Below are 26,486 nucleotides of genomic sequence, written 5' to 3' on the forward strand. Positions count from 1 at the left end.
CTATCTATCAAAAATGACAAAGTAGCAAAATTGGATTTGTCAGAAATTATTAATAATATTGCTGACATGAAATCTAGGAAGAAGATACATTAAGAGAAATGTTATTGATTTCAGTTAATTAAAGCATTAATGAAAAGACTTATTAAAGACAACTACTGTCAAGAGCAGGGGGAAAGGCTTTTGCTTTCGTAACAGTGGGACAACTGATGATGTTATCAATGGCAAATTCTACATGGGAATCATTCAGGGAAATGCTTATAGAAGCTACTAGGCTTTTCATACCAACTAAGAAACTGTTCAAGGTTTAGACCTAAATGGATATCAGATAAACTGATGAAACTTGTTGGTTGGTTGATATGTTGTTTAATGGCACAAGGGCTACTAAGGCCATATTGTGCCTGATGAAACTTGTGTCAGAGATGCATACAAATTATCGGGTGATACAGACGCCTATGGTAGACATAAACTAGTCTGTAATTAATACAGAAAGGGGATTAGGCAAGCTAAGGCAGATTACGAGAAGTCTCTGGAAAAAATGCAAAGAATAGTAGCAAAGACTTCTATACTTATGATAACATTAGAAGTACGGACTGAATCACATTGGAACACTTGATTTATCCTGCTCAGATTGATTACAAACTGAATAGGTGTTTTGCATCTACATTCAGACATGATGAATTCTTTAGGGAAGGGGATGCCAGAAGTAGATCAAATCTAATGGGGGGGGGGATAAATGATTTCTTGATAAGTGAGAGAAAAGTTAAAAAGAAATTGCTGAAGGTAAACATAAAAAAGGCGCCTTAGTTGGATGGGATCTAACCAATTATACTTAGGGAGGCAATAAAGAAGTAAAAAAACCCCTAGCCATAATTATGACAGATCCTTGGGATTTCCTATGGACTGGAAATGTGCGGATGTAACCCCCATTTCGCAAAAAGGAATAAAAGGGTGACATGAATAATTACAGACCTGTTAGCTTAATTTCCGTTCCAGGGAAAATAATGTAATCACTGGTAAGAGAATAATGCAGGATCATATAGACAAGCCGCAATTATACTGCAGACACAGCAAGGGTTTGTTATTGGGAAATTCTGTTTAACCAATTTGATTGGCTACTGTGATTTGATCACAAAGGAACTGGATGTAAAAAAAAAAAATAATAATAATAATTTTGATATCATATACAGTAAACCCTCGCTAATCCAGATTGAAATATGAAAAATTCTGTTCACAGTTGAGTACTCTGAAAGACACATGGGATTTAGGAAGGCAGATATGTCACTCTTAACTGTGTGCAGAGAGAGAAACGGAACATACATTACATTGTTTTAGATAGTATGAATCAGAGCTGTATTACTCAATATGTTCTACGTTGGTAATAATATTAGTAAATTGATAAGAGGAGTTTACCTCAATATAGTACGTGGAACACTTCCGTATGTACATACGGAAGTGTTCCACGTACTATATTGAGGTAAACTCCTCTTATCAATTTACTAATATTACATTGTTTTGTGTTGTTCGGTATCATTGTTTACTGAGTCGGACGGTTGTTATTACTTATATCGCTTCATTAGCGTACTTCTTTATACGTAATACGTACATAAGTTAACATATTTTATATAATTATGGGTTCTAAAGAATTGAAAAGTGGAATAAAAAGAAAATACGTTACTTTAACTATTATTAACAAGCTCAAAGTGATAGAACAACTTGAAAATGGTGTTCCTGAAAAAAAAAAAAAAAAACGCTGAAGAATTTGGTATTGGCCAACAGACTGTGTCAGATATTAAAAAAACAAAACGAATCTATAAAGACATTTGCTTTAAAATTCGATGTGGGAAGTGATAAAAGCAGTGTATCAAATAGACAAACATTAAAAAAAGCCAAAAGAAATGTTGCTGGAAGAAGCTGCATTTAAACGGTAATTCACAGTAACGACCAAGTGCCGTTGGCGTGCGACGCCAGCGCCACCTGATAAATGTATAAAAGGACAATACATTTATCCATCTATCGATGGATAAATGTATTGTAAGGCAATGGTTAGGCCGGATCCTGAGTACTGTATACAGGTCTGGAAGTCTCATTCTAGGAAAGATGTAGAATGCTGTTGAAAAGACATTGGCGAAGGGAACAAAATGGTGTTATTACCGAGAAAGGCTTCAGTTCTGCAAATTGCAGCGTCTGGCGACTTGACACCTGCGAGGAGATCTGATTGGGGTGCTTAACACCTTGAATGAGTGAGTAAACGCAATGTTAATGGCACATTCTTCCTTTGTTGGGAGTACACACCAGGAGACATAAATTCAAATTGAGGAATTATGATTGCAGGATAGTCGTGGGGAAGTTTGCCTTTATCCAGCGGGTGGTTGATTGTTGGAACAAACTTTTATCTGTTGTTGCGGAAGTGGGTGTGTGAATAAATTCAAGAAATAGAAACTCTCGGAGAGGATAGACAGGCAAGGTGGAGGTAATTGGGGTTTTTTTTTTTTTTGGCTGGTGCTCTATAAGCTTACTTTCTTGTAACATTTGCCCCAATAATACTAAATCATGTTCTGCCATTGATTTAATATACTGTGTCCCTTCTACGCACCAGGACAAGGTGGATTATTGACGTGCACTTGTGAGAGACAGCACTATCTTACAATGCTATCCCACAGCAATGCTCAGCTTACGACGCGTTACAGAATAAGAGTTCGGACCAAAAACCAACAAATGAAGAGTGTTGGTTTGACACCTATCCCAGTTCTGTTTATAGAATCAGTTTCCGATTTCCTCTCAATATCTGTTTGTACTGTCGATATACTCTGAGAATCATGTTAATTGCATGTAAATTTACAATTGAATTTTTCGTTATAAGACAATATAGGCAGATACTAGTGCAGGTTGTTTGTTGTACGGTTTTACGTACAACAAACATACATCGTACATCTATTTACAGATATGTATTAAGTTTATAGCAAGTATTTCATGAAAAAAATTAATTGCTGTATTATTCTAGAGTTTCATTTCATTTAATATACTGTATTCTGTTTCAGACTGCGGAATCTCCGATGCTACCCATACTCGAATTGTAGGAGGGTCAGAAGCACCTTTACATGGCTGGCCGTGGATGGTAAGTTGGTCTATATTAAACTCCTGTAACATTCGAAAGAGAAAAACTCTTGTCAACTCTTTCATTTGGGTAAGAATTACGATGAAAGAAAAAGTTACTCATGTACAAAAGTCAAGTTATAGTTGAGATATAAAAATATTTCAACGTAATCAGTCGAGATTTTAATAAAATTTTGTGTAGGCATATATTAAATGAATAACTTATCACTCCCACCAAAACCAATGAATGTACATTTCATGCATCAACTCATGATAAACAAACAAATTTCCCACCATAAATAAAAGGTTACACGAAGTTTAATAAGAGCTACAATTACCATCTCACTGACACTCAGCCCCACCCCTCATACTATAAATAGGATATTCAGAAGTCAATAGACAATAAATTCCACTTCTCCTTTGAGAATAGATATCAACTTGAAGTTCTTTGTGAGGGGGAGTGACTTGCAGTTCGTTTCGCAAAGCATTGGGGAATGGTCTATGGAGTTGAAATTTAGGGATCTGGCAGGCGGCTATATTCTCTGGACATTTTCCCTTTCCTCAAACTCATCAATACCAACTGAACCTATGGGAAAGAATTGTGGACCACACTGAGGACCATTTTTGAATAACACCTCGGAATGTCATTAGGCTAGGTTAGATGTGCTTTAAACGCCAAAGCAGCCAGCGAGAGCCTGAGACGATAAAATAAATATTAGATAGCCGCCTCCCCCCCAACAAGGTCTGTCAGATTGTTTTGTTCGTGGAAAAGGGAGAAAATAAAAGAAACATTTGTATACCAAATTCAAAGGAAAACGATGTGTGCATTACTGACTTTTGCTTAAAGTACGATTAAACTTCTAGGAGTCAAGAATTGCCAAATTTTAAAGCAGGCTATATACACTTATTGAAGCATTCAAAATACTATTATGAAATATAATCACAGAAAGTTACCACCTTCATCTTAAGCAAACAAGTTGTTTCCCGATTGAAAAAAAGAGAAAAGAAAAGAGGAGAAAAAGAGAGGAAAAGAGGAGAAAAAGAGAGGAAAAAAAAAAGAAAAACAGATCGGAAATTCCCAGACCGAATTCCGACAGTCAGATGAATCTGTTTTTAACTCAGATCAGAGTTATTTTGAGTGTGAATTCAGTTCCTGGTGGACCATGTGGAATAATGACGGGATAACAACTGTGGAATCTGCGGCTTTACTACACATTCATGAATTATATTTAGGTGCTGATGTCTATGGATGGAAAACAAGAAACTGTACATTATATTTCAAGTAATTTGGAAAACTGTCTGAGCAATGTCAGAAAGAAATCCCTCAAGCCCTGTGGATAGTGCTGGAGGGACATTCAATGACGCGAGGAACTTTAAACGGATATTTTCACACGTAGCCAGGTTAGTCAACTTCGAGAGAGGGCTGCGTGGTTTTATCGCCCTCGTGGGTAGCAAGTTGGTATGATCGCCGTCATCCCCACACCAGACGGAAAACACTTGAGTTCGAGTCCCATCGCTGAGGGAAGAATTTTTCTGGGCCTTATTCACAAGCCAGCTGATTTACTCAATCTCAGGCGAAGGTTGCTTGGTCTTTTTCTCCGGGAAACTGTTTTCGTCCAGCAAACAGAAAATCGACAACGGAACACACCCATTTTAAAGACAATATACACGGAGCAATGTGGCCTTGGTCACTGATGCGTCTAAAATTCTACTACAACAACGTGGTTTTATCTCCCGGAAAATCGAGTTTTTCGCCCTGCAGACAGACTACATGCAATTTACAGATGGCGCCTCCGTAGCCAGGTGGGCAGGAGCAGCAGTGCGTAGCACACGCTTCTTGATTAGACCGGGGTTCGAGCCCGTCACCACCAAATAGGGAGGATGCGGAAAGGTCAGGGAATGACCACCGCATATCCCGGAGCAATATGGCCTTAGTTGCTAATGCTCCTAAAAAAAAAAAAAAAAAAAAAAACCAAAAACCAAATTTACAGATACAAGACAACGATACTTCATATCCCTAGTCGCTTAACGCCTAGTACACAAGCCTAATATACCTCCAAATATAATGTGCTTACATGCTTCTAGCGGAAAAACTCCTAAAAATGTCTACCAACCTTCTTATCCGTGGAAGCAACAAGTTCTGCAGGAAAAGTCTCTTCTCTTGACTGACTCATGGCTGGATAGAAGGAGGCAAGTTTACTATTCAGAGCCTTTTCCGAAGAAGTGATATCTTGAGATCAAAATTACCATTCGAACCAACAAGGTATTTCTAACCACTCGATGCATATTCTTTCCTCAATACAAATTATTTTCAAAACGCCTTGAGGAATACATTAGATCCCATCAACCTGTACGACATAATCTTGCTCGTGCAAATGCATACTCTTATATAACAATCCGTGAAACTTTCCTAAATACTACAATATGCTTCGATATCTTTTGCTTATTTGCTCGGGTACAGACTTTGACACTAAAACACAGCGTGTTGAGTGTGTTGGAGATCAACTTCCAATTAACTTCGGAATGTGGCACTCCAGAATGTGATGAAGAAGCATTCATAGTTTGCTCCTGGTACGGTACCTATCTCTGTTCGAATATCTTCTTATTGTTATATCTACACACAAAACACAATGTGAAATAAATATAATGCATAAACTAACAGTCCTCGACAAATTTCTTATCTAACCTTAGCAGAGTTTCATGTTACCATAATGAGCAAAACATTCTATAGCCACCAATACAGAACAAGTGTTATGCTGCCTTTTAAAAAAAAAAAACTTTCAATTACATCAAAACTTGAAAACAACTGGACGAAACATTCTTGTATATCTCAATTAGATACACAATGCGTCCAACAACTTTTATATTTTGTTTTCTAACAGAGAATAATTATGACCGTAAAGCTATTTTTTCATATTTTTGCTTCAACTGTAAACTCTGGTTGCGCGAATAGAACGATTACGAAACAAACCGTCATACTTTTCATGTTTCCATATTTGAAACTTGCTGTACATATTTCATCGATCCAATTCAGAACCTTCCTTGCCTTTCCTTATAAGACGGAAGAAAATTTCAATTTTTCTTATTCTAGGCTGTACTTTATATTAGAAGAGGAAGACGAAATGTTGCAGAATGTGGAGCATCTTTAATAACTAACCGACATGTTCTAACTGCAGTTCACTGCACAGTAGGAAATTCAGGCGAACCGTAAGTATTTTAGTACACGTTATAAGTTTGCATTTATAATAATAATAAGATTCTTTGTTAACATAAATTTTATACAATAGTGATTCCTTAAACAGAAAGCCAGAGGAATCTTACAATTCGTTGTTTATACAAGTGATTTTGTTTTATAATTTCTATTACAATTTCACTCGTTTTCTGTAATTACTATGGGAATTATGAAAGAAAATGGTATTAGTATTTTCTTCTACTTAACATGTAACTTCTACTAAACTTGTGACAGTTATGCAGTGATATGGAGCCGTTACAAGAAAGAAAAGCTTTTTTATTGAAGTGTATTTAAGAGAGACCGTCCATCTTTCTGGTTTCCAAATGTTTCACAACAAAAATTTAAGGGAAAATGCTAAAAAATGACCACATCTAGAAAGCTCGCATTCAATTTATTGAGCTTCCCAAAATCAATCCTGATCATTTCCTTATTGAAAAGATGACGTTCGTGACATCAAAGATAACAATAAATTACATGAAAGTTGAATTTTGCCTGGATGGAATATCACAACAACTTTTAATGTTTTATTAATTAATATAATAATACAAATTAGCCCAGTTATACATATATATAGAAAAATATAAAGCAAATATATATTTTTCCAATGTCTTAACTTTGAATTACTGGAAAGCCACAGACCAGCCTCGTTATCCATCAAAAAAAAAAAAAAAAAAATATATATATATATATATATAATAATAATAAATAAATAAATAAAATAATAATATAAGCTATCTGAGTGTTTCCCTCCTCATGTATATCCCTGTCCAGCTGACTTTTAAATTTCTTAAAACTGTCAGCCTTAACTACCAACTGAGGTAACTTATTCCAGTAATTAACAAATCGTTGGCTAAAAGAAATTCCGACAATCTAGTCTAAACCTCTTACTCCATAATTTAAATTTATGCCCCTATTTCTAAATTCATTTATAATAGCGAAATTTTGCCTTAACTCATTTTATTATCTCCTTTAACAGCCTTATAAACCTCAATTCGGGGCGCCTCCGTAGCCAGGTGAGCACACGCTTCTTGATTAGACCGGGGTTCGAGCCCGTGACCACCGAATATGGAGGATGCGGAAAGGTCAGGGAATGACCACCGCATATCCCCGGAGCAATATGGCCTTAGTTGCTAATGCTCCTAAAAACCAAATAACAAACAAACCACACATTCGAAGTCGTTGCTCATATGGGTGCCCTTTTGCAATCTTAGACGGACACCCCGCTTAGTAAGCGGGTTGCCCATCTTTGAACCCATTCAAGAAGTTCGATGCCTTTTTTTTTAAGGTTGGTCTCTATACTTGGACAGTATTTTAAGTACGATATGTTACAATTTTCTTATACAGTGGCAGAGACGAACTGGCCCAAGCGGCTGGACAGCGACAGTCGCTTGGGCCAAAATATGCCAGTCCACTCCTGTACAGTGGGATTATGACCTTCCTATCTATGCAAGAAAAGTTCGATAAATGATTGATTGGACACCGTTGTGTGTGTTGTTGTTGTTTCAGGCCTCTTCGCTACCAGGGAACGGCTGATTCCTGGCAGTCGAATTTCATCAAGTGTAAAACCTTGTATTTTTTTTTTTTGCATTAAAATATGGCTGACTCCCTGAAGCCTATCCAAGTCAAACTAAAGGAGAGCTTCTGGCGCTGTTCATTTACCACTCTCCCAATTTTTACAACTGCAAATTTTGAAATTGCGCCCTCTTTCCCTTTGTCGATGTCATTTAAGAAAATCAGAAACAAAAGTAGTCTCATAAACGATCCTTGGGGTCACCACCTATAACTTGAGCTAAATCTATAAGACCTGTAGCCCTTCTGCAGTCCATCTTAGAATCTTACCCGTGATCTGGATGTGTTCCAGCTTATACAGTGACCTCCCAAGCGGTACTGTTCTTTGCTGAAAATCCAAGTAACAATGTCGAAATTATTTCCTACATCCAGTTCATAAGTGACTCGAATAAAAATAGCTTACCAGGTTGGTTAAACATGAATTTCTATTTACAAAATTATGCTGCGTTTCCTTCAGAATTACATTTCTATCCAAATGAACCTGTACCTCACTCGAGTCCACGATTTTCCCTACCATGGAAGTTATACTGATCGGTCGTTAGTCAATCATTTCACTCGAATCGCCTTTATGTATTGACGATACATTGGCACTTCTCCAATTCCTCCTGAATCAAATTATACCCTCATAATTAGCATTAAAGGTACGATGTATCTCAAATTGGCCCTTCTCAAAATTACTGGGTATATACTACAAACTCCAAGGACCTTACTTGTCTTTAAGCTCAAAGTGTTTCTAATAAACATTCTATAATTTTAGTATTGCTAATTTTATAGTGTTCAGCCTCACTCGCACAACCTGTCTTCACTATGCAGGGTTTTTCGTCTGTAAAGTCGATGCGAAATACTTGATCAATTCATCAGCAATATTAGTTGGGTTATCTAAGACCTTTCCCACGCATTACGCAAAGGTCCGATCTGATTTATTTTCTTCTTTATATTCACATACATACCTGAATTTTAGCGAAGTATTAAGTAATTACTAATTTTTTTTTTTTTTTTTTACCGTAGTACCTCAATGCTTTATTCTTTTCGTTGGTTCCTTCACTGGTTGTCATAACTCCTATTACAGACTGTGTCAATTTATATACTTCAGATCCTTCTTCTGAAATATATATATATATTTTTTAAATTTATTATTTAACTTCAACCAAAAGTTTATTCGGTTACACACACAACCTTCTTTCTTTGTGTTCAATTTCGTCCATGTTTTTGCTCTCTTTTGGAATTTTCACTTTATATCCTTATACACTACTCTATTTCTCTCTGATTCATTGTTAGCTTGCTTTTCCTTTTCAAAACAGTCATATTCTTTGTATGCCGCTTGCGTAAAACTCAGAATTTCCTCTTGTAATACGTTACCTTCTATCTTGTTATCATATTGCTTGTGATAGCTAGTATTACTAGCTATCACAATTGCATTTAAATTTTTAACTCTCATTACAGCGCTATCATCAATTATAACTTTGATGAAATGAGAAAAACCGCATTCTATGTCTGCACTACCCTTCATCGATGTACAAAAGTAGTGCAGACTCTTCATACATCACGCTCTTAACTACTACCATTGGATAGCAAAGATTTCGAAATGAAGATTTTTACTTTGGAATAAAGCCCAATACTGATAAGTTCTTTGATACTCTTTCACTATGGCTGGAGGAGCTTCCACTCATCTATGAGTGGGTCGACCTCAATATCCAATGGAAAAGCAATAACTATATTAATAGATACATTTGCTGTTTTTATATTTAGGTTGCAAGCTGGATCACTGACCATTCGTCTCGGTGAACATAATCTGAACAGCGACGATGATGGGGCGCAACCAATCGACGTTGGTGTCGAGTCAGTAATAAGACATGAGAATTTTTCGTCAAGAACTTACATAAATGATATTGCTATACTGCGTTTAAACAGACAGGTTCAGTTTTCCCGCAGGATCAGTCCAGTTTGTCTACCTTATGGAAATGTGAGAAGGGTACAGTTCACTGGTCTTGGAGCATTTGTTGCAGGATGGGGAACAACATCATTTAGTAAGTTACATAACAGTAGCAAATTACCCAGAATTTATTTATATACAGGAGAAAGTTATATACAATGTTACCTTAACTTTATACTAATATTTACAAATTATTTTAACGTTTACAATTGATTCATTTGTATAAACTACCTTCTTAATGTTTAATTATCATGTAGAATGAGTTTAGCAACCAACGTACTAAAGGTTAATTTTCTGTATTTTTAAATTTAACTATTATAAAGTACAAAATGAGAGAGTTGGTAACCAAAGTAAACACTACATTTTTAAGGTTAAACTATAAGACGCAATATAATCGAGAATGAAAGATAGCTAATAAACACTAAGTAATACTAAACACATTTTATTAGGTACGTTTACCCTTTTTATGAAATGGAACGCTTCTTTAGTAACAGTATCAAGGGTTCATATCATTTGACATGAAGCAGTTTTACAAGGATTCTGCATACGTACAGTTTAGTGCGAGAAAGGGCAAGACTAAAGATTTAAGTGCTTTTGAAAGTGGCATGGTAGTGGGCACCAGAAGCGCCGGATTGAGTACCTTGGAAACTGCAACCCTGTTGAGGTTTTCACTTACCACTGTGTCTCGAGATTGATCTAGTAACCAAATAATATCCAGCCATGGAGATCCTGTGGCTGGAAACAGTTCAACGATGAGAGAGACTAACAAGACTTGTACAGACAGGGTAACCAAAGGAATACAGTCAGTTAAATAACAACCCAGTATAACAGTGGTAACCGAACAGGGATTTCAGGATCGATACGTAGTCATACTTTGTTACTGATGGGATATGGCAGCCGACGACAGAACCATGTTCCACTCCCGTTAGCAAAAACAAGAAGGTACGGTTATAGTGGACTCAGGAACACCAAGGGACAGCGAAAGATTGAAAAAACATTGTCTTGTGTCGCGAATACTGGTTCCCGTTTCACGCTGATGGACAAGAATATGGCGAAAACAGCATGAGTCCATGGACCTATCCTGCCAGGTGTCAACAATGTAGGCTAGTGGTGGCATAGCCTACATGTGGGGAGTTTATTCGTAGGGCACATTAGTTCCCTTGATACTGGAGGAGCAACATTTGGATTACACAGGTTTATCTAGAAATTGTTTCTAACCAGGCGCATCACTTCGTGGTTACGTTGTATTTGTGAATGCGTTCTTCCAACAAGCTAGAATTGTACAAAACGGGTAGGAACATGACAGCAGAGTCAGCCTATTGTAATAATCACCAGATGTAAATCCGGAGATGTGAATCTGCTATATTCAGTTAATTTACAGCATTATGACTACTTGCCATTATTCCCTTGTGGTTCGAATAGTATTCCAACTGTAAAGATCATTGCAAAGTACATAATCAGCTGATTATGTACTTTGATTATGAACCCCTAGCATTTTTGCTTTGATGGGCATTGCATCACGCATTCATGTAAAAATTTACGTATTTTCGCTGATTGCAATAAAGATATTATATACGGTGCTTGAGATAGAGTATTACTGTAAAACCAGGATTGCAGACATGCCAATAAAAATAGTGATAGGTTTTGAAAAGCAATATTAAAGTTGGCCAAAATACTTGTGTTGAGTTTAATGGCTATTGAGAAATTAAACATGCAAAATTTGAATTATTTTATTTTTAATTAAGTTTTTCACCATTCTATTAAGTATAAAAGATTAAGTAATTATTTCATAAATTGAACTGAGTACTGAAAGAATACTTCGGCATTAAAGTGGTTCACTTTTTTTTTTCTTTTTTTTTTCCCTCAATTTACACATCTGCATGCACACAAATATGTAAATTGAAAAAAAAAAAAAATAAAAAATAAATAAAAAATAAATAAAAAATAATAAATTCGCTATCAAAGGAGAAAAAATAGTGTACTTTGTTTGCTTTGAAAGCGAATATTTACATGACAATGTTAAATAGAATTGGCATATAAAGCAACTGTTGTTAGAATAAGTATATAAATGGCCAAATGATGATGCAAGGAAGCAATGCCACTGCTAAGAAAGAAAGAAAGAAAGAAAAAAAAAAAAAACTCGTACTTTCATTAAGAATATTAATTAATTATAACATTATTAATTACAACCCTGCGTATTATTTATGCTAAATGAAATATTTCATTTTTTATTTCGTTACATTTCAAACTTAAAACAATGAAACTGGAATAAAACTAATAAAAGAAATACTAAAACGAAACTTATAAACATAATAGAAGATACAGAACTTAATTTAAAGCTAAAAGCTGTGTATCATAAGGAAATAATGTCTATAAAACGCATTAAAATTGTATTTATTCAGAATATTATGGTTTCGTTTTCATCCAAAAGATGCAATTTAATCTTTACTCACCCCGGAATATATGGACGGAGTGAAGTAGTTTCCTGTACACAAAGCTCTTAAGATTTGACACATTGACTTGGTAATAATCCAAACAGCAAAATAAAACATACAAACCCAATGTAGACTCCACGTGTGTGACCACGCTGCGGCCGGAACTGCATATGTGACTTTCGTTGTGAACTGATAACATAGCCGACTAGAGCACTGGGACTTTAGTAGGCTATAACTGATGGCCGAGGGGCTTAGAGGGGAACAGGCATCCTGTGTGTTATCAGACACTCAGCCTAAAACACTGATGGATCCAATATCTCTCTATTACAGAAGATTTAGGAGAAGTCCGGTTGGCCTGCCTCCCTAAAATCCACTCATGCACACCTTCTCGATGGTAAGCCCTGTTACGTCACTTAGGTGGCAAGAACGTGTAGAGTGGTTCTCTTCAAGACGCCTGGTCAGCGTGAAGAGGAAAAGACCAAACCCTCCAGCAATGAGAGCACAACAATACAAATGGCCCTCAGTCCCCAGCAGCTTTCACTCTCAATCTTACGGCAGCGAGAGGATCAGAGTGGAAGCAGAGGGTGCTAAGAATCTCTGGGTACGACCAGGCTGCCATGCACGGAAATTGAACTTGGCCTGTTATAACGTACGATCACTCATCGGTGAAGACAGGATATTAGAGCTGGAAAAGGAATTAGAAAATGTGAATTGGAATATCATCGGTTTGGCTGAAACAAGAAGAAGAAATGAATCACTTATAAGTTTATCAAGTGGAAATCTGCTGTACACCAATGGAAACAGTGAAAGGAGTGAAGGTGGAGTTGGGTTTCTGGTCCATAAAGATTTTAAAAACAACATTTTGGAATTCAAAAGTACATCACCAAGGGTGTCAAGACTAATACTCAAGATTTCTAAGAGGTACAAGCTAAAGATTATAATGATTTATGCACCAACATCGAGCCATGATGAAGAAGAGGTTGAAGAAATGTACACTGAAATTGAGAGTCTTCTAGATGAGCAGAAAACCCACTACACTATTATTATGGGGGACTTCAATGCTAAGGTTGGAAAAAGGCAAAACAGCGCAGAAAGAGGAACTATAGGAAATTTTGGAATTGGTGAAAGAAATAAAAGAGGTGAAAGACTTGTGGAATTTGCAGAATCTCAAGGAATGTCAGTAATGAACACTTTTTTCAAGAAAAGGGTGAACAGAAAGTGGACATGGAAGAGTCCAAATGGATTAACAACTAATGAAATCGACTTCATCCTCACTAACAGAAGATATATTGTGAATGATGTTACCGTCCTGAATAAGGTAAATGTTGGAAGTGATCACAGAATGGTAAGATGTACACTTGATATAGATGTAGGAAAGGAAAGGAAAAAACTGACTCGAGTAAATAATACAAAGGTCTTTGAAATAACTGAAGAGGAGAAAAAGCAGTATGTACTGGAACTTAAGAATAAGTTTGAGCTTCTGCAGACTGCTCAGGACCAAGATATCGACGAGGAATATTACAACTTTCTGAAAGTGATAAAGCCCAAGAAACCTATAGGGAAACAGAAATCCAAAGAAGAAAAAATTAGTCAAGAAACACTTGTCATGATGAACCAAAGACGACAAATGAAGAGCAAGAAAAACACTGACAGGGAGAAAATTGAGTATACTGAGTTATGCAAAGCCATTAGAAAGAGACTCAGAGAGGACATAAGAAGATTTAACACAAGAAAAGTAGAACAAGCATTAAGGGAAAACAAAGGATTTAAATCAGCAGCCATGAGCAGTAATACAGAAAGACAAATGATACTGAAACTGAAGAATAGCGATGGTGTACTTATAAACAGCAGAGAAGGCATAATTCAAATAGCAGAAGACTACTATAGAGAATTATACAAGGAGCGAGGGAATGATACCAGCAGTGGGAAAGATGGATTGCAAAGTAGCAACACATACAACATACCCGATATTCTTCCTGATGAGGTAGAGCATGCATTGAAGAAAATGAGGAATCGGAAAGCCCCGGGGGAAGATGAAGTTACTGTAGAGTTGTTAAAATTGGGAGGAAGAGACATAACACAAAAACTGGCAAGGCTCTTCACAAAGTGCATTAGAAAAGGTGTGATGCCTAAGCAGTGGAATAATGCAATCATAGTTTTGCTGCATAAGAAAGGAGATAAATCAGAAATTGGAAATTATAGACCAATTAGCTTGTTATCCCATATCTACAAGTTGTTCACAAGGGTCATTACTAACAGATTAGAAAGAATACTTGATGAGAATCAACCGAAAGAGCAAGCTGGCTTAAGGACAGGATTCTCAACTATGGATCACCTTCACGTAATATCACAGCTAATGGAGAAAGCAAATGAATATAAAACACCATTATGCCTGGTATTTGTGGATTATGAAAAGGCATTTGACTCCATACAGCATAAGGCAATGTTTCGGGCACTGGAAAGACAAGGTATAGATACTCCATATATTATGATTTTGAAGAAAATATATGAGAGTGCTACATCCTTTATTAGACTAGACAAAGACAGTAGCAAATTTAAAATCGAGAAAGGAGTTCGACAAGGAGACACAATATCTCCGAAGCTGTTTACTGCTGCCCTTGAGGAAGCTTTCAGAAGATTAGACTGGTCGCAGAAAGGAGTCAATGTGAACGGAGAGTACCTAAACCATTTACGATTTGCAGATGACATTGTGGTCATAAGCCACGATCCGAAAGAATTAGAGGAAAATCTTAATCAGTTATGCACAGTTAGTAAGGATTTTGGACTAAAGATGAATATGGCTAAAACAAAAGTAATGATGAACAAGTATGCCACGGAAAGGGAAATAATGATTGAAGGAGCAGTAATTGAAAAGGTGGAGTCATATACTTATCTGGGACAAGTTATTAGCTGTAATAATGATAAATGGCTGGAACTCAAGAGAAGAATAAATTTTGGATGGATAGCATTCAGGAAATATAGTCACATACTGAAGAGCAATATCCCAGTTTGTCTGAAACGTAAAATAATGAATCAATGTATACTCCCCACCATGACTTATGGAAGTGAAACTTGGGCACTCACCAAAAGAATGGAAGAGAAGCTGAGAACTACACAGCGAAGAATGGAACGAATTATATTGGGAATCAGACTGTTAGATAAGAAGAGAAACACATGGATTAGGCAGCAAACTCAAGTAAAGGACATTCTTATCAAAACTAAAGAACTAAAATGGTCTTGGGCAGGACACATAGCTCGAAGACATGATGACAGATGGACTAAGAAAATAACAGAATGGTACCCAAGAGGAGCTAGAAGAAAACCTGGAAGACAAAGGCGGAGATGGATAGATGAAATTCATGAGTTTTTGAGTAGTAAATGGATGGCCAGTGCTCAAAACAGAAGAGAACTGGAAAGTTGCTGGAGAGGCCTTCATCCTGCAGTGGATTGAAAATGGCTGATGATGATGATGATGATGAACTGATGGCCTAGATCAGCGGTGGCCAACGAGTCTATCGCTGATTTAATTTCGGTCGATCGAGACGAATTTTAAATATACAGTCATCCCTCGATTTGTGCACCTTGTGCAATGAAATTTTTAAGATGGTAGATCGCGGCACATTTTGAAGGAAAAAAGTAGATCGCATCACAAATTAAGTTGGCCACTCCTGGCCTAGATGACGTCAACAAACAATATGGAGGGGGGCTTTTCTCAACTTCACAGTAATGTAGAAAATCAAGCTTTATGGGCCATTTTGTAGGTAACTACTTACCTTTACCATCTGTTGCTTAATCTGGTGGGCAGTTAGCCTATGAAGCGGGAGAAATTTATGGTCCTTAGAATACTGTATAGTGGACTTACATACGATATACTGATATCGTAATTCAAACCCACAAGAATACGGGAATACATAAAACACATCTGTTCACTCTGGTTAAACTAGCTCAGGGTTTGTAAAGGGTTCAGGAAACGGAGAATTCGAAAACTACGGTCGCCCTTTTGATGGTTCTATTTCTCCCCCTCCCTCTCTCCAGACAAAAATATAAATATTTTTACCACAAAAACGTATACACTCCATGAGAGATATTCGTCTAATTCATTTTCATCAACCTTTTTAATTAAAACAATATTTAAAAGATACAGACTATGATGAATTTCGATTTTAATACGAAGCATTTACACTATTCATTTAGTTAATTTTCCTCAACTACTTTTAAGTAAACTTATAGCCTTTAAAATCCTTTTTATATTATACTCCCTCCCCACATGAACTTAAGTTCAGAATAGACATACTGAAATAATTTTTTTTCTCGCCCTGTCCTTTGCGTATAACTTAATCATCACGATGTTGGTACATGTATATCTCAACGCTTATTTATAACGATGTTTGAACTCTTATTTCTTTTTTTTTTTTTAGATGGACCAACTAGCCCTGTATTGATGGAAGCACGGATAAGGATCTGGCAACAAGGAAACTGCAGAGCAGCTTACCGAAATGATTTAACAATTACCGCTGTGTATATATGTGCTGGAGAGGATGATGGAAGCCGGGATTCTTGTCAGGTATAAGAAACTTTTATGCTATCAGTATTCCCCCCTCCCTCACAGATAACTACATGTTCCATAAACCGAAAAGGGGAGAAACTAATTGGAAATTTGCTTAACCAGTTTTTGACAATGACAAACTAATAAATAGCAAGTACTTCAATTACATGTTCATCCTGTTAATTTCCCAATATACTGTACACCTTTTTAACCTTAATACACTATAATACGTAAGACCAAATATGACAAACTTATATGTCAAGTTTTACACAGCAGATTTTTTTATTGAAATGGGCTTAAATGAAAGCTTGAGTTATACAGATTTCCAAAAAAAAAAAAAAAAAAAATTCTAAAATCATGCATTTTTTAAATTTAATAGTGGTTACACATGAACTAGGAGCAGTCAGAATTTTGTAGATAATGGCTTAATTATTTTCTAATGAATAAGATTCTCTCTAAAGTACGAATCTGTAATAAATCATACGCTATTATAACACTTTATTTGCCATAGTATTCTTATCCCGATATTTGACTACTTGCTGTAACAGTAACAATAAACTTGTCTGCTTTGTGTATTATATTATATCACTCCTGTACGTACTTAGTGGCAAAGGATGGCATAAATAATAATTATTATAATAATATACTGATAGCATATTAACAGCAACTCGCATACCTATTTTTTTTTTTGTATTTTTTCTTCAAAAATATGTTTTTAGAATAAAAACGTTTTTCTTCTAAAAACATATTTTTGAAGAAAAAGTGGTGGATATTATATGAAATTCAATTTATTAAGGTGATATTGACTGAAGAAAATATAAATATTGATTTCGGCAAAAAAACTGGGCACATATTACTAATGGACACAATAATAGCAACTGTTACTGTTAAGTAACTGTGATTCGTCTAAGACCTTAGGCCACTTGTAAAGGATGGTGAGAAACAGTTATTGGGCATCAGGCTTGTTTCATAACTTAATCCTCTACCTACGCGATATTTCAAGTGAACTACATGTATTAGAAGGCAATGTGAAATCACTGAAGGGAGAATTTCTGCTTACAAGAGCAATCTCCTCATTTTGTTGTTGTAGCTCTTCAAAAAACAGTAAAGATGGAGGGAAAAAGTGGTGTTACTCATGTACAGTTTAACAAAATTAAGACTGTGGAAGAATATGAAAAAAAAAAAAAAAAAAAAGTAAAAATCTCTGAAATTGTTGGTATAGAGAACAGTTGGGTATGTTGTTATTTGGTTTTTAGGAGCATTAGCAACTAAGGCCATATTGCTCCGGGATATGCGGTGGTCATTCCTTGACCTTTCCGCATACTCCGTATTTGGTGGTGACGGGCTCGAACCCCGGTCTAATCAAGAAGCATGTGCTACGCACTGCTGCTCCTTCCCACCTGGCTACGGAGGCGCCACACACAGTTGGGTAGCAGTTAAATAAAATGGCGGAATTTGGAGAGCTCGAAACGGAGGTACAAGTAAATGTGGGGGGGGGAAAAAAGTCCAAGAGCATTTATTTACCTTGATATTTGCATAAGGCAGATAGTAAAGGTGATTTGCTTATTGTGAAAGTCTTGTCAAACTTTCACAGTTTGGCAAGACTTGCAAGTAATAATAAGAATAAAGTAGATTCTGATTATATGGGGTGATTGGGAAATACGATTAACCTGGATAATCCGAAACATGAAAGAAGAAAAACAAGGAACTGTCACAAAAAGGTATATTAATATACTTGTATTCACATTTATAAAAGTGCACTAAAGCGAGATAAGATTTTATATAAAATTTATAACGACCATATAATTTTTTGTGTGAAAACGAAAACAATGAAGTTTGCTTTCGTCTAGGTTTGCCTTCTTTCGACTAGTACTACATAAATTTCGAAGTATTATTTTGTTGTTTGGTGTAGTTGAGCAGAGACTTGTTACAGTTGACAATTTAACACCTTTAACGTAACTGATGAGGTGAAATTTTTGTTCAACAGAAAGAACAGCCCTTATCTGTTTTAACATGACGGACGCACACAAAATAAAATCTCTGGGAACAATGTTCAGAATGTGCAGAACTAAAACTGAAGGATTACTGAAATATGACTGAGGCAGCAGGAAGAAAGCAAGGAGGGGGGGGGGAGATGCGATTTCTGAGAAATGAATGTCTACAGGAATTACAAAATGTAATAAAAAAAAAAAAAACATCTATAATGGATTCCATGTATTTCTTTCTGCTATTCTACTTAGACTGATTTATACTTCTGTGGGCCGGAAGGACTCCTGTTAATTCACAACCCAGATAATCGTAAGTCTATTGTGAAAACAGCTGGTAGAATTGTAAGGTGAAAGTTGAAGGAAATTGATTTGAAATTATATTGAATAATTATAGAGCAAATGCTCACTAAAAACAGCGGTAGGCACGAGTTTCAAGAGCTAAACACCAGCACTTGATCCGAAGAGTGGAACAAAGTTTTGTTGAGTGATGAAACAAAACATTAACTTGAGTGGCAACAAATTAAATTTTTTTCATAGGTTTTATCCCCTATGATAAGATCAATGAAACCAATGGTGACAGAGGATATGGTAAGAGAAATGGAGGAAAGAAGGAAATGGAAAAATACTCATACCGAAGATGCAGGAAGAAGAGAAGGATGGACAGAGAGATTAACAACAGACATAAACGAGTAACAGATGAAGCGGATGAGGGATGGTGGGATGGGTTTTGTTGAGAAATATTAGTCTTAAAAAAGTTAGGAAAATATGATTTAATATATGAGAGCATGTAATGTATTTATGATTTAATGAATGTGAGCATGAAGGAAAAAAAAAGTGGTGATGGTAATTTGAGGTTTTATGGTGTATTGGAAACCTAGGTCATGATGCTCCAACAAAGATAAAAAAAGAAGTCAGGCTGTCATACGAGGACGGAATGGGATGGTACCAAGAAAACCAGAGGAAATAAGGGGGGATGGGTGAAATGTATGAGATATTTATATGGATCAGACGAGAGTAGGAAGATAATGTAAAAATGGTGGATCGGGACAACTTATAATGGAACAAGACGTAACAGCAGCACTAAAAGAAATGAAGGGAAATAAAGGTAGTAGGTATTGATTTTCCATAGAGTTTATAAGGTTACTAGGGGACTAGGACAAGAGAATTATGTAGGTTAGCGTATGGACAAGGGGGAATGACCAGATGTGAAGACTACAGCAATGATTCCGACGGAAAAGAAAAGCCATTCAGCGAAATGTAAAGATTTTACAACTATTAACTTTGGTACCACACGCAGCAAAGACAATGCTAAGATTATTAAATAGAAAGATAAGGATGGAGGAAAACTCAGGAGACAGTTTGGTTTCAGGAGGGAAGGAACAAGGGGCTTCAGAAAGACATCTAGTAGTGCACAAAGATGTATGACGATGGCATCTAATAAATGCTATATTTGGTTATTATTATTTATGGTGTGAAATATGTTGAGGGTCTAACGGCTCCTGGGATTTCTCCCATCTCCGCGAATGTTCTATGTATCGGTGACAGTACCCTGTAAAAGCCAGAGATTTAGAAGTGTGTGGGTCATGTGTAGTGTTACAAGTTATGCCCATTGTTTATCCGGCTTATTAGCCGCCGCGGTCCCTGCCAAACATACTTAGTGTAAAGTGTGTTTGGGGTCAAACGGCACCAGGGGTTCCCCCATCTCCGCGTAGTTTACATTGTCAGGTGATACAGTACGCTGTAAAGGCCAGAGATTTAAAAGCGTGTGGATAATGTTTAAGTGTGGTGTTTTGTACCGTTGTTCCTCTGGCCATTTAGCCGCCGGACCTCTGCTAAGACCCGACGTTGCCCCACTTTCGCCCCGTGGATGCAGACCAGGTACCCAGTATTATAAGTTCACTCTGGCAGGTCCTGCCACCCAGTTTCCTGAGATTTCAGTGGCTAGGACCAAAAAAAAAAAAAAAAAAACCGCACGAGCGCAGTTTAAATTCGATTGCAACAGGATGACGCTGAGCATGAAAATGAGGTCGAATATTTGGCGAAAAAGTTTTGGTTCGGACTAAATTTTGACGTGGGGCGAAAATCAGTGGGGCATGCCCATGCCCCACCAGAGGGAAAAGGAGGGGTGGAGAGTGGGGGAGGAGACAGGGAGGACGTCGCCTCCCCACCTCGCCGGGGTGGGAAGAAAATGGTGCACACGGCAAGGGAGCCGGCTCAGATCGCCAAAATGCCACCGCAGCAGCTAGTCAGCAACTTGTCTCATCCAAGGTGGCGATGCATGGCAGGTACTGACACTAACGCCAGCTGATCTGTCTTTCTGTGCTACTGCCATTTGTGAGATGTAGTCTCTCCATGATTGGTGCCGGAGATCACGTTATGTCTCAGGACGTCAGGTCAGCATTTAGGCGATTACTGGGGAGCCGATCCGTCTTGGGTGGCTGGCATTTCCGGGTGTCCATGTGATGGTATCTTTTCCAGTTTACTGGCCCATGAGTTCCAAGTTCCGGAAAAGTTTCGTCTTTGGATCTGTCTCTTCAGTATTCTAGTTTCTTGGGGTGTGGTCAGTTCCAGTCATTGAGTCTTAAATCTGTGTGAGCAAAATGCTCTCTAGGTCCGATGAGGAAACGATGGTTACGTTGTTTGCTGTTGCCTTGGTTGCGGCACAGGGAAGGTCCTTCTTCTGCCGAAGAGGTCTTTCGCAAAATTGTTAAGGCCTTATAACTGTGTTATTCTTCCAGTACACGGTCCTCCTGATTTAGTAGCATGTACTGGGTTTCTCTAATTAGACGGCAGCGTAGATCGTCATATAGATTACAGTAGTGCATCAGATGCTCCCACGTTTCTGTTTGTTCACAGTGGCATAGGGGTGTATCGCTTAGCCCAAAGTCTGCTAGTTTCTGTCTGATGTCACCATGGTCAGTGAGCAAGCAAGTGGTTAATAGTCCTGGTGAGAGCCAGTGCCAATAAACTGGATATACAGAGTGTATTTTTGGCCCGAATTTTCTGGTGATTGCACCCTTTGGTGAATTTTCCCATCGTGTTTGCCAAGTTTGTTGGAGGTGCTGGGTAATTCTCCTTTTTTCTATTTGGTGTCATTTGTGAGGTCTATCGTAAAGTTCAGGCAAGTGGCAGTTTGTCCTTTGGAGAGAGATGGCAAAGGATTCCACAACGAACGACTTCCAAGTCCAGAGGAAGGGCGCCCATGACGACCTGGAGTGCGTGGGTGCTGACTGTATTGCACACTCTGGATATAGTGAGCAGAATGTATCGTTGCGTAGTTTCTAACTTTCTTCTGTTTGTTGCGGTTATTGCTTTTGGATACCAGGCTCCCGATGCATATAGGATGACTGGCAGGAAGACTGTTTTGTGGAAGAGGGAGAGGGTCTTCTTTCTCAGGCCCCATATCGTCACCGTCCTCCCCACACCGGGTGGAAAAGCTTCGGTTCGAATCCCGTCGATGACGCGAGAAATTTTAATGGGCTTTTTTCACTCCGTGACTGAGTTAGTGGGTCTCAGGCGTAGATAGCTAGGTTTTTACCCCCAGAAAACTGGGGTTTTTCGTCCAGCATACAGACAAATCGACCATGAACACACGCAATTAACAGACTTAAGACACAGCACGACAGATGAATTTAATTATTCGGGTGGCCTAAATATAATAGTTTTTTTTTTATCAGACCCCAGTCTTATGACAAATGGGCCTGGTGTACTGAGGTCTATGGTTAAAAAGAATACAATGATATAAACCAGTAAAACATATTTAATACATAACACAATAAAATACAATAGAAGCTTTCGAGACAGTTGCGTCTCTTTATCAACTAATTTTACTAAATTTTTTGAATACAACGGATATAGCCGTGCGTGCAGTGAGGCGCGTTATTCGTTCAAGCTGCTTTCCTATTGTTGTCACACTAGGAACATTTCCTATTGTTGTCACAGCGCATGTCACACGGACATGCGCTGTTTTACTTCACTGCTTGTCGACTTGTAAAACTGTTGTCTCTAGGATGGGGTGCAATCTCATGCCTTTGCAGCGGTTTATGGCCTTCGGATTGTTCAATATGGCAAGTGACTCTAGCCATAGGCAGTGGCGAAAGTGTCGTGAGTGGGCTATTATTTCGCAGTCACGTTTGGGATTGAGATCGTGGTGGGTGGCCCAGAAATGCTCCGCGACTGCGGACTGGTCCGTCTCAGCAAGGCGGATTGCTTTCTCATGCTCCTTAAGGCGATCTTGAAGACGTCTTGATGTCTCACCGATGTAGCAGCTGTTACAGTCTCTGCAGGTGATGCGGTATATTATATTGCTGCGTAAGAGAGGTGTGACAGGGGTCTTCACATTGGAGATAAGAGAACATAGATTTCTGCAGAGTTACTGTACGCATTTGATGAGGTAATCTCTGAGGATTCTTGAGATCAGTCCTGACACGCCTGGAATGTAGGCGGTTGGTGTATTGCCTGGTTCGGGGGTCTTGGGTGGGCTGAAAGTTCCTGTGCTTGTAATAGGCACCTGTGTAGCATGTGGGTTGGATAGCCACATTTGGTTAGGTCTGCCTTCACACGAGAGATCTCGCTGCGTCTAATTGCATCAGTGCTGGAATGGTTATAAGCCCTGGAGAATAGAGTGCGGTCAGTGCTGTTGAGATGACTGGGTGCATGGCCGGATCTGTAGTTTGTAAATTGTCCGCACCACATAGGTTTACGGTATACCGAAGTCTTCAGCATGCCACTGGCTGCAACTACCACAGTTCTATTGATTGTCAAAAATCCATAAACTAGGTGTTCCCCTCAGATCTATAGTATCCTGCTGCAATGCTCCAACGTATGAGCTGTATAAGTATAGTGCGCGCCTCCTATCACCTCTTGTTGGAAATATCACACACACCGTCAAAAATAGCGGTGAATTCATCCACCTCATTAAAGACCTTTAATGAGGTGGATGAATTCCTGACAACACCGTCATGGCATCGTTTGATGTGGTTTCATTATTTACTTCAATTCCCGTCCAACAGGCCGTACACTGCGCAAGGAGGCTCCTCGAGAACGACTTAAGCCTCTCAACCAGAACATCACTATCGACCGATGACATCTGTACCGCCCTCAACCTATGTTTATCAAGCAGCATCTTCATTGTTCAGGATTCAGTCTACCAACAGGTGCATGGCTCTGCTATGGGTGCCTCTGTTAGTTCCGTAGTAGCCAACATCGCCATGGAAGATTTGGAGAACAGATACTCCTGAACCCACCTGTGCCTATTACAACATGGTGCAGATACGTTGACGATATTTTCACTGTAATCTCACGTGGCTCTGAAACAGCATTACTAGAACACCTGAATTCCCTATCTAATTTCATCCAGTTTACCATAGAGTTAGAAGTCAACGAGTCACTCCCGTTCCTGGATGTCTTAGTGCAGCGCGTAGGCCCACGTCTAGAGACTTCGGTATACCGTAAACCTATGTGGTGCGTACAATTTACAAACTACAGATCCGGCCATGCACCCAGTCATCTCAACAGCACTGATCGCACTCTGTTCTCCAAGGCTTGGAGCCATTCCAGCACTGGTGCAATTAGACGCAGAGAGATCTCTCGTGTGAAGGCAGACCTAACCAAATGTGGCTATCCAACCCACGTGCTAGACAGGTGCCTATTACAAGCACAGGAACTCGCAGCCCACCCAAGATCCCCGAGCCGACCGGGCTAGCCGGGTGGGTAAAGTGCATGCCTGGCAACCTAAAGGTCGCGGGTTCGAACTCCACCTCGGGCTTGGATCAAAGTACTGCAAAAACCTTGAGAGGTGCATTATAGCCACAGAAGCTGATGCGCCAACAATTACCAAACAAAAAAAAAAAAAAAAAACCCAAGACCCCCAAACCAGGACAATACACCAACCGCCTACATTCCATACTATCCAGGCGTGTCAGGACTAATCTCAAGAATCCTCAGAGATTACCGCATCAAATGCGTACAGTAACCCTGCAGAAACCTACGTTCTCTTATCTCCAGTGTGAAGACCCCTGTCACGTCTCTCTTACGCAGCAATGTAATATACCGCATCACCTGCAGAGACTGTAACAGCTGCTACATCGGTGAGACATCAAGACGTCTTCAAGATCGCCTTAAGGAGCATGAGAAAGCAATCCGCCTTGCTGAGACGGACCAGTCCGCAGTCGCGGAGCATTTCTGGGCCACCCACCACGATCTCAATCCCAAACGTGACTGCGAAATAATAGCCCACTCACGACACTTTCGCCACTGCCTATGGCTAGAGTCACTTGCCATATTGAACAATCCGAAGGCCATAAACCGCTGCAAAGGCATGAGATTGCACCCCATCCTAGAGCCAACAGTTTTACAAGTCGACAAGCAGTGAAGTAAAACAGCGCATGTCCGTGTGACAACAATAGGAAAGCAGCTTGAACGAATAACGCGCCTCACTGCACGCATGGCTATATCCGTTGTATTCAAAAAATTTAGTAAAATTAGTTGATAAAGAGACGCAACTGTCTCGAAAGCTTCTATTGTATTTTATTGTGTTATCTATTAAATACTTTTTACTGGTTTATATCATTGTATTCTTTTTAGGCCCCAGTCTTTGCGAGTTATTCTCGCGAAGAGAGAAGAATATCTTCTAACTTTGTTCCGGTTGTAGTTAATGTGGGGGGAGGTAAAAGATAAGTCCTTGTCCAGGATGACGCCAAGATACTTTAACTCTGTTGTTAATTTAATTGTGATCCCTTGGATTTTTATTTCGGCTGGCCTCCTGATGTGCAGTGCCCCGTTGTTGTTGGGGATATTGTCAGATTATTTTGGCTGGTCCATTGTTGCAGGGCAGCAAGCGCCTGGTTTGCGGTGATAGTTTTTGGCCTTATAGAGGATACAAAAATTTTCTGAAGTGGCATCTGCCGTGCGTAAAATTTTGTTTATACGTCACGCCGAGTGTTCTTTAGTTTTCAGAAAATTCTGTCATAATCAAAAAGAAGGCGTAACATACGCCTTCTTTCTGATTATGGCGAAAATAGTTTAATCTAGATCCTTCAGTCTTCACCATTCTTGTTTAGCGGTGATATAATTCTACAGCAGTCACCTGTGGGATATATGCATATGTCTCTATTTGCAGGTGGTTCCCCGTCTTCAACAAATATTGCAGCAATCTCCGTTTCGGATGTAGGTGCATTATATCGTCTCTTATCTAAGTCCGGATCTTCTATAAATGACATGTGCACATTCATTGTTGGATTGGCCTGGATTATTTTATGCATTTGTTTATATGACTCAGCAAATGGGTTAACTTGTCGCAGCATCTCGTCCAATTGTTGCATTACTTCGGCCATACACCCTCCGTTTGATTGTTTTTCAAGCCGTTTTGTTGTTGCTTCAGCAGAATCGAAAATATAAAGTTGTCCATATCCTGGCCTATTTTCCTCGTTTGGATATAGCGGCGAGACCAAATGGTAAATCTGGCAATGTATTCTAAAACGGTATGGACCATTTCCAGGCGGTGATTTAATCTCTGCGCCCATTTATGCGAACACCATTGCTGAGTTGTACTCCGTATATGTTCTCTGTAGTTATTTGCTTCACGTGTATACCATGTAAGTAGCTGTCCTAGTAGAGTATGTGTCTCAAACAGTGGGTCAAGTGAAACCTTTCCATCATGACAGCATTTAGTGTATTTATTCGATGTGTT

At 38.5% G+C, this 26,486-nt stretch overlaps 1 protein-coding gene across 2 annotated transcripts in view; it reads left to right on the forward strand.

Moving 5' to 3' along the window:
* The window catches only part of LOC150090863 (proclotting enzyme-like), a 129,055-nt gene that overhangs the window by 100,668 nt on the left and 1,901 nt on the right, over positions 1 to 26,486 (forward strand). For both annotated transcript variants that reach the window (XM_090380400.1, XM_090380394.1), the window contains exons 4-7: positions 3,039 to 3,115; positions 6,185 to 6,300; positions 9,644 to 9,921; positions 16,681 to 16,826. In XM_090380400.1, coding sequence (XP_090236526.1) covers positions 3,039 to 3,115; positions 6,185 to 6,300; positions 9,644 to 9,921; positions 16,681 to 16,826 — 617 coding nt within the window. The remainder of the gene's footprint in view (positions 1 to 3,038; positions 3,116 to 6,184; positions 6,301 to 9,643; positions 9,922 to 16,680; positions 16,827 to 26,486) is intronic.

Source organism: Mastigoproctus giganteus, chromosome 1 (genome assembly GCF_048544385.1).
Source record: "Mastigoproctus giganteus isolate SK-2022 chromosome 1, ASM4854438v1, whole genome shotgun sequence".
Classification (NCBI taxonomy): domain Eukaryota; kingdom Metazoa; phylum Arthropoda; class Arachnida; order Uropygi; family Thelyphonidae; genus Mastigoproctus; species Mastigoproctus giganteus.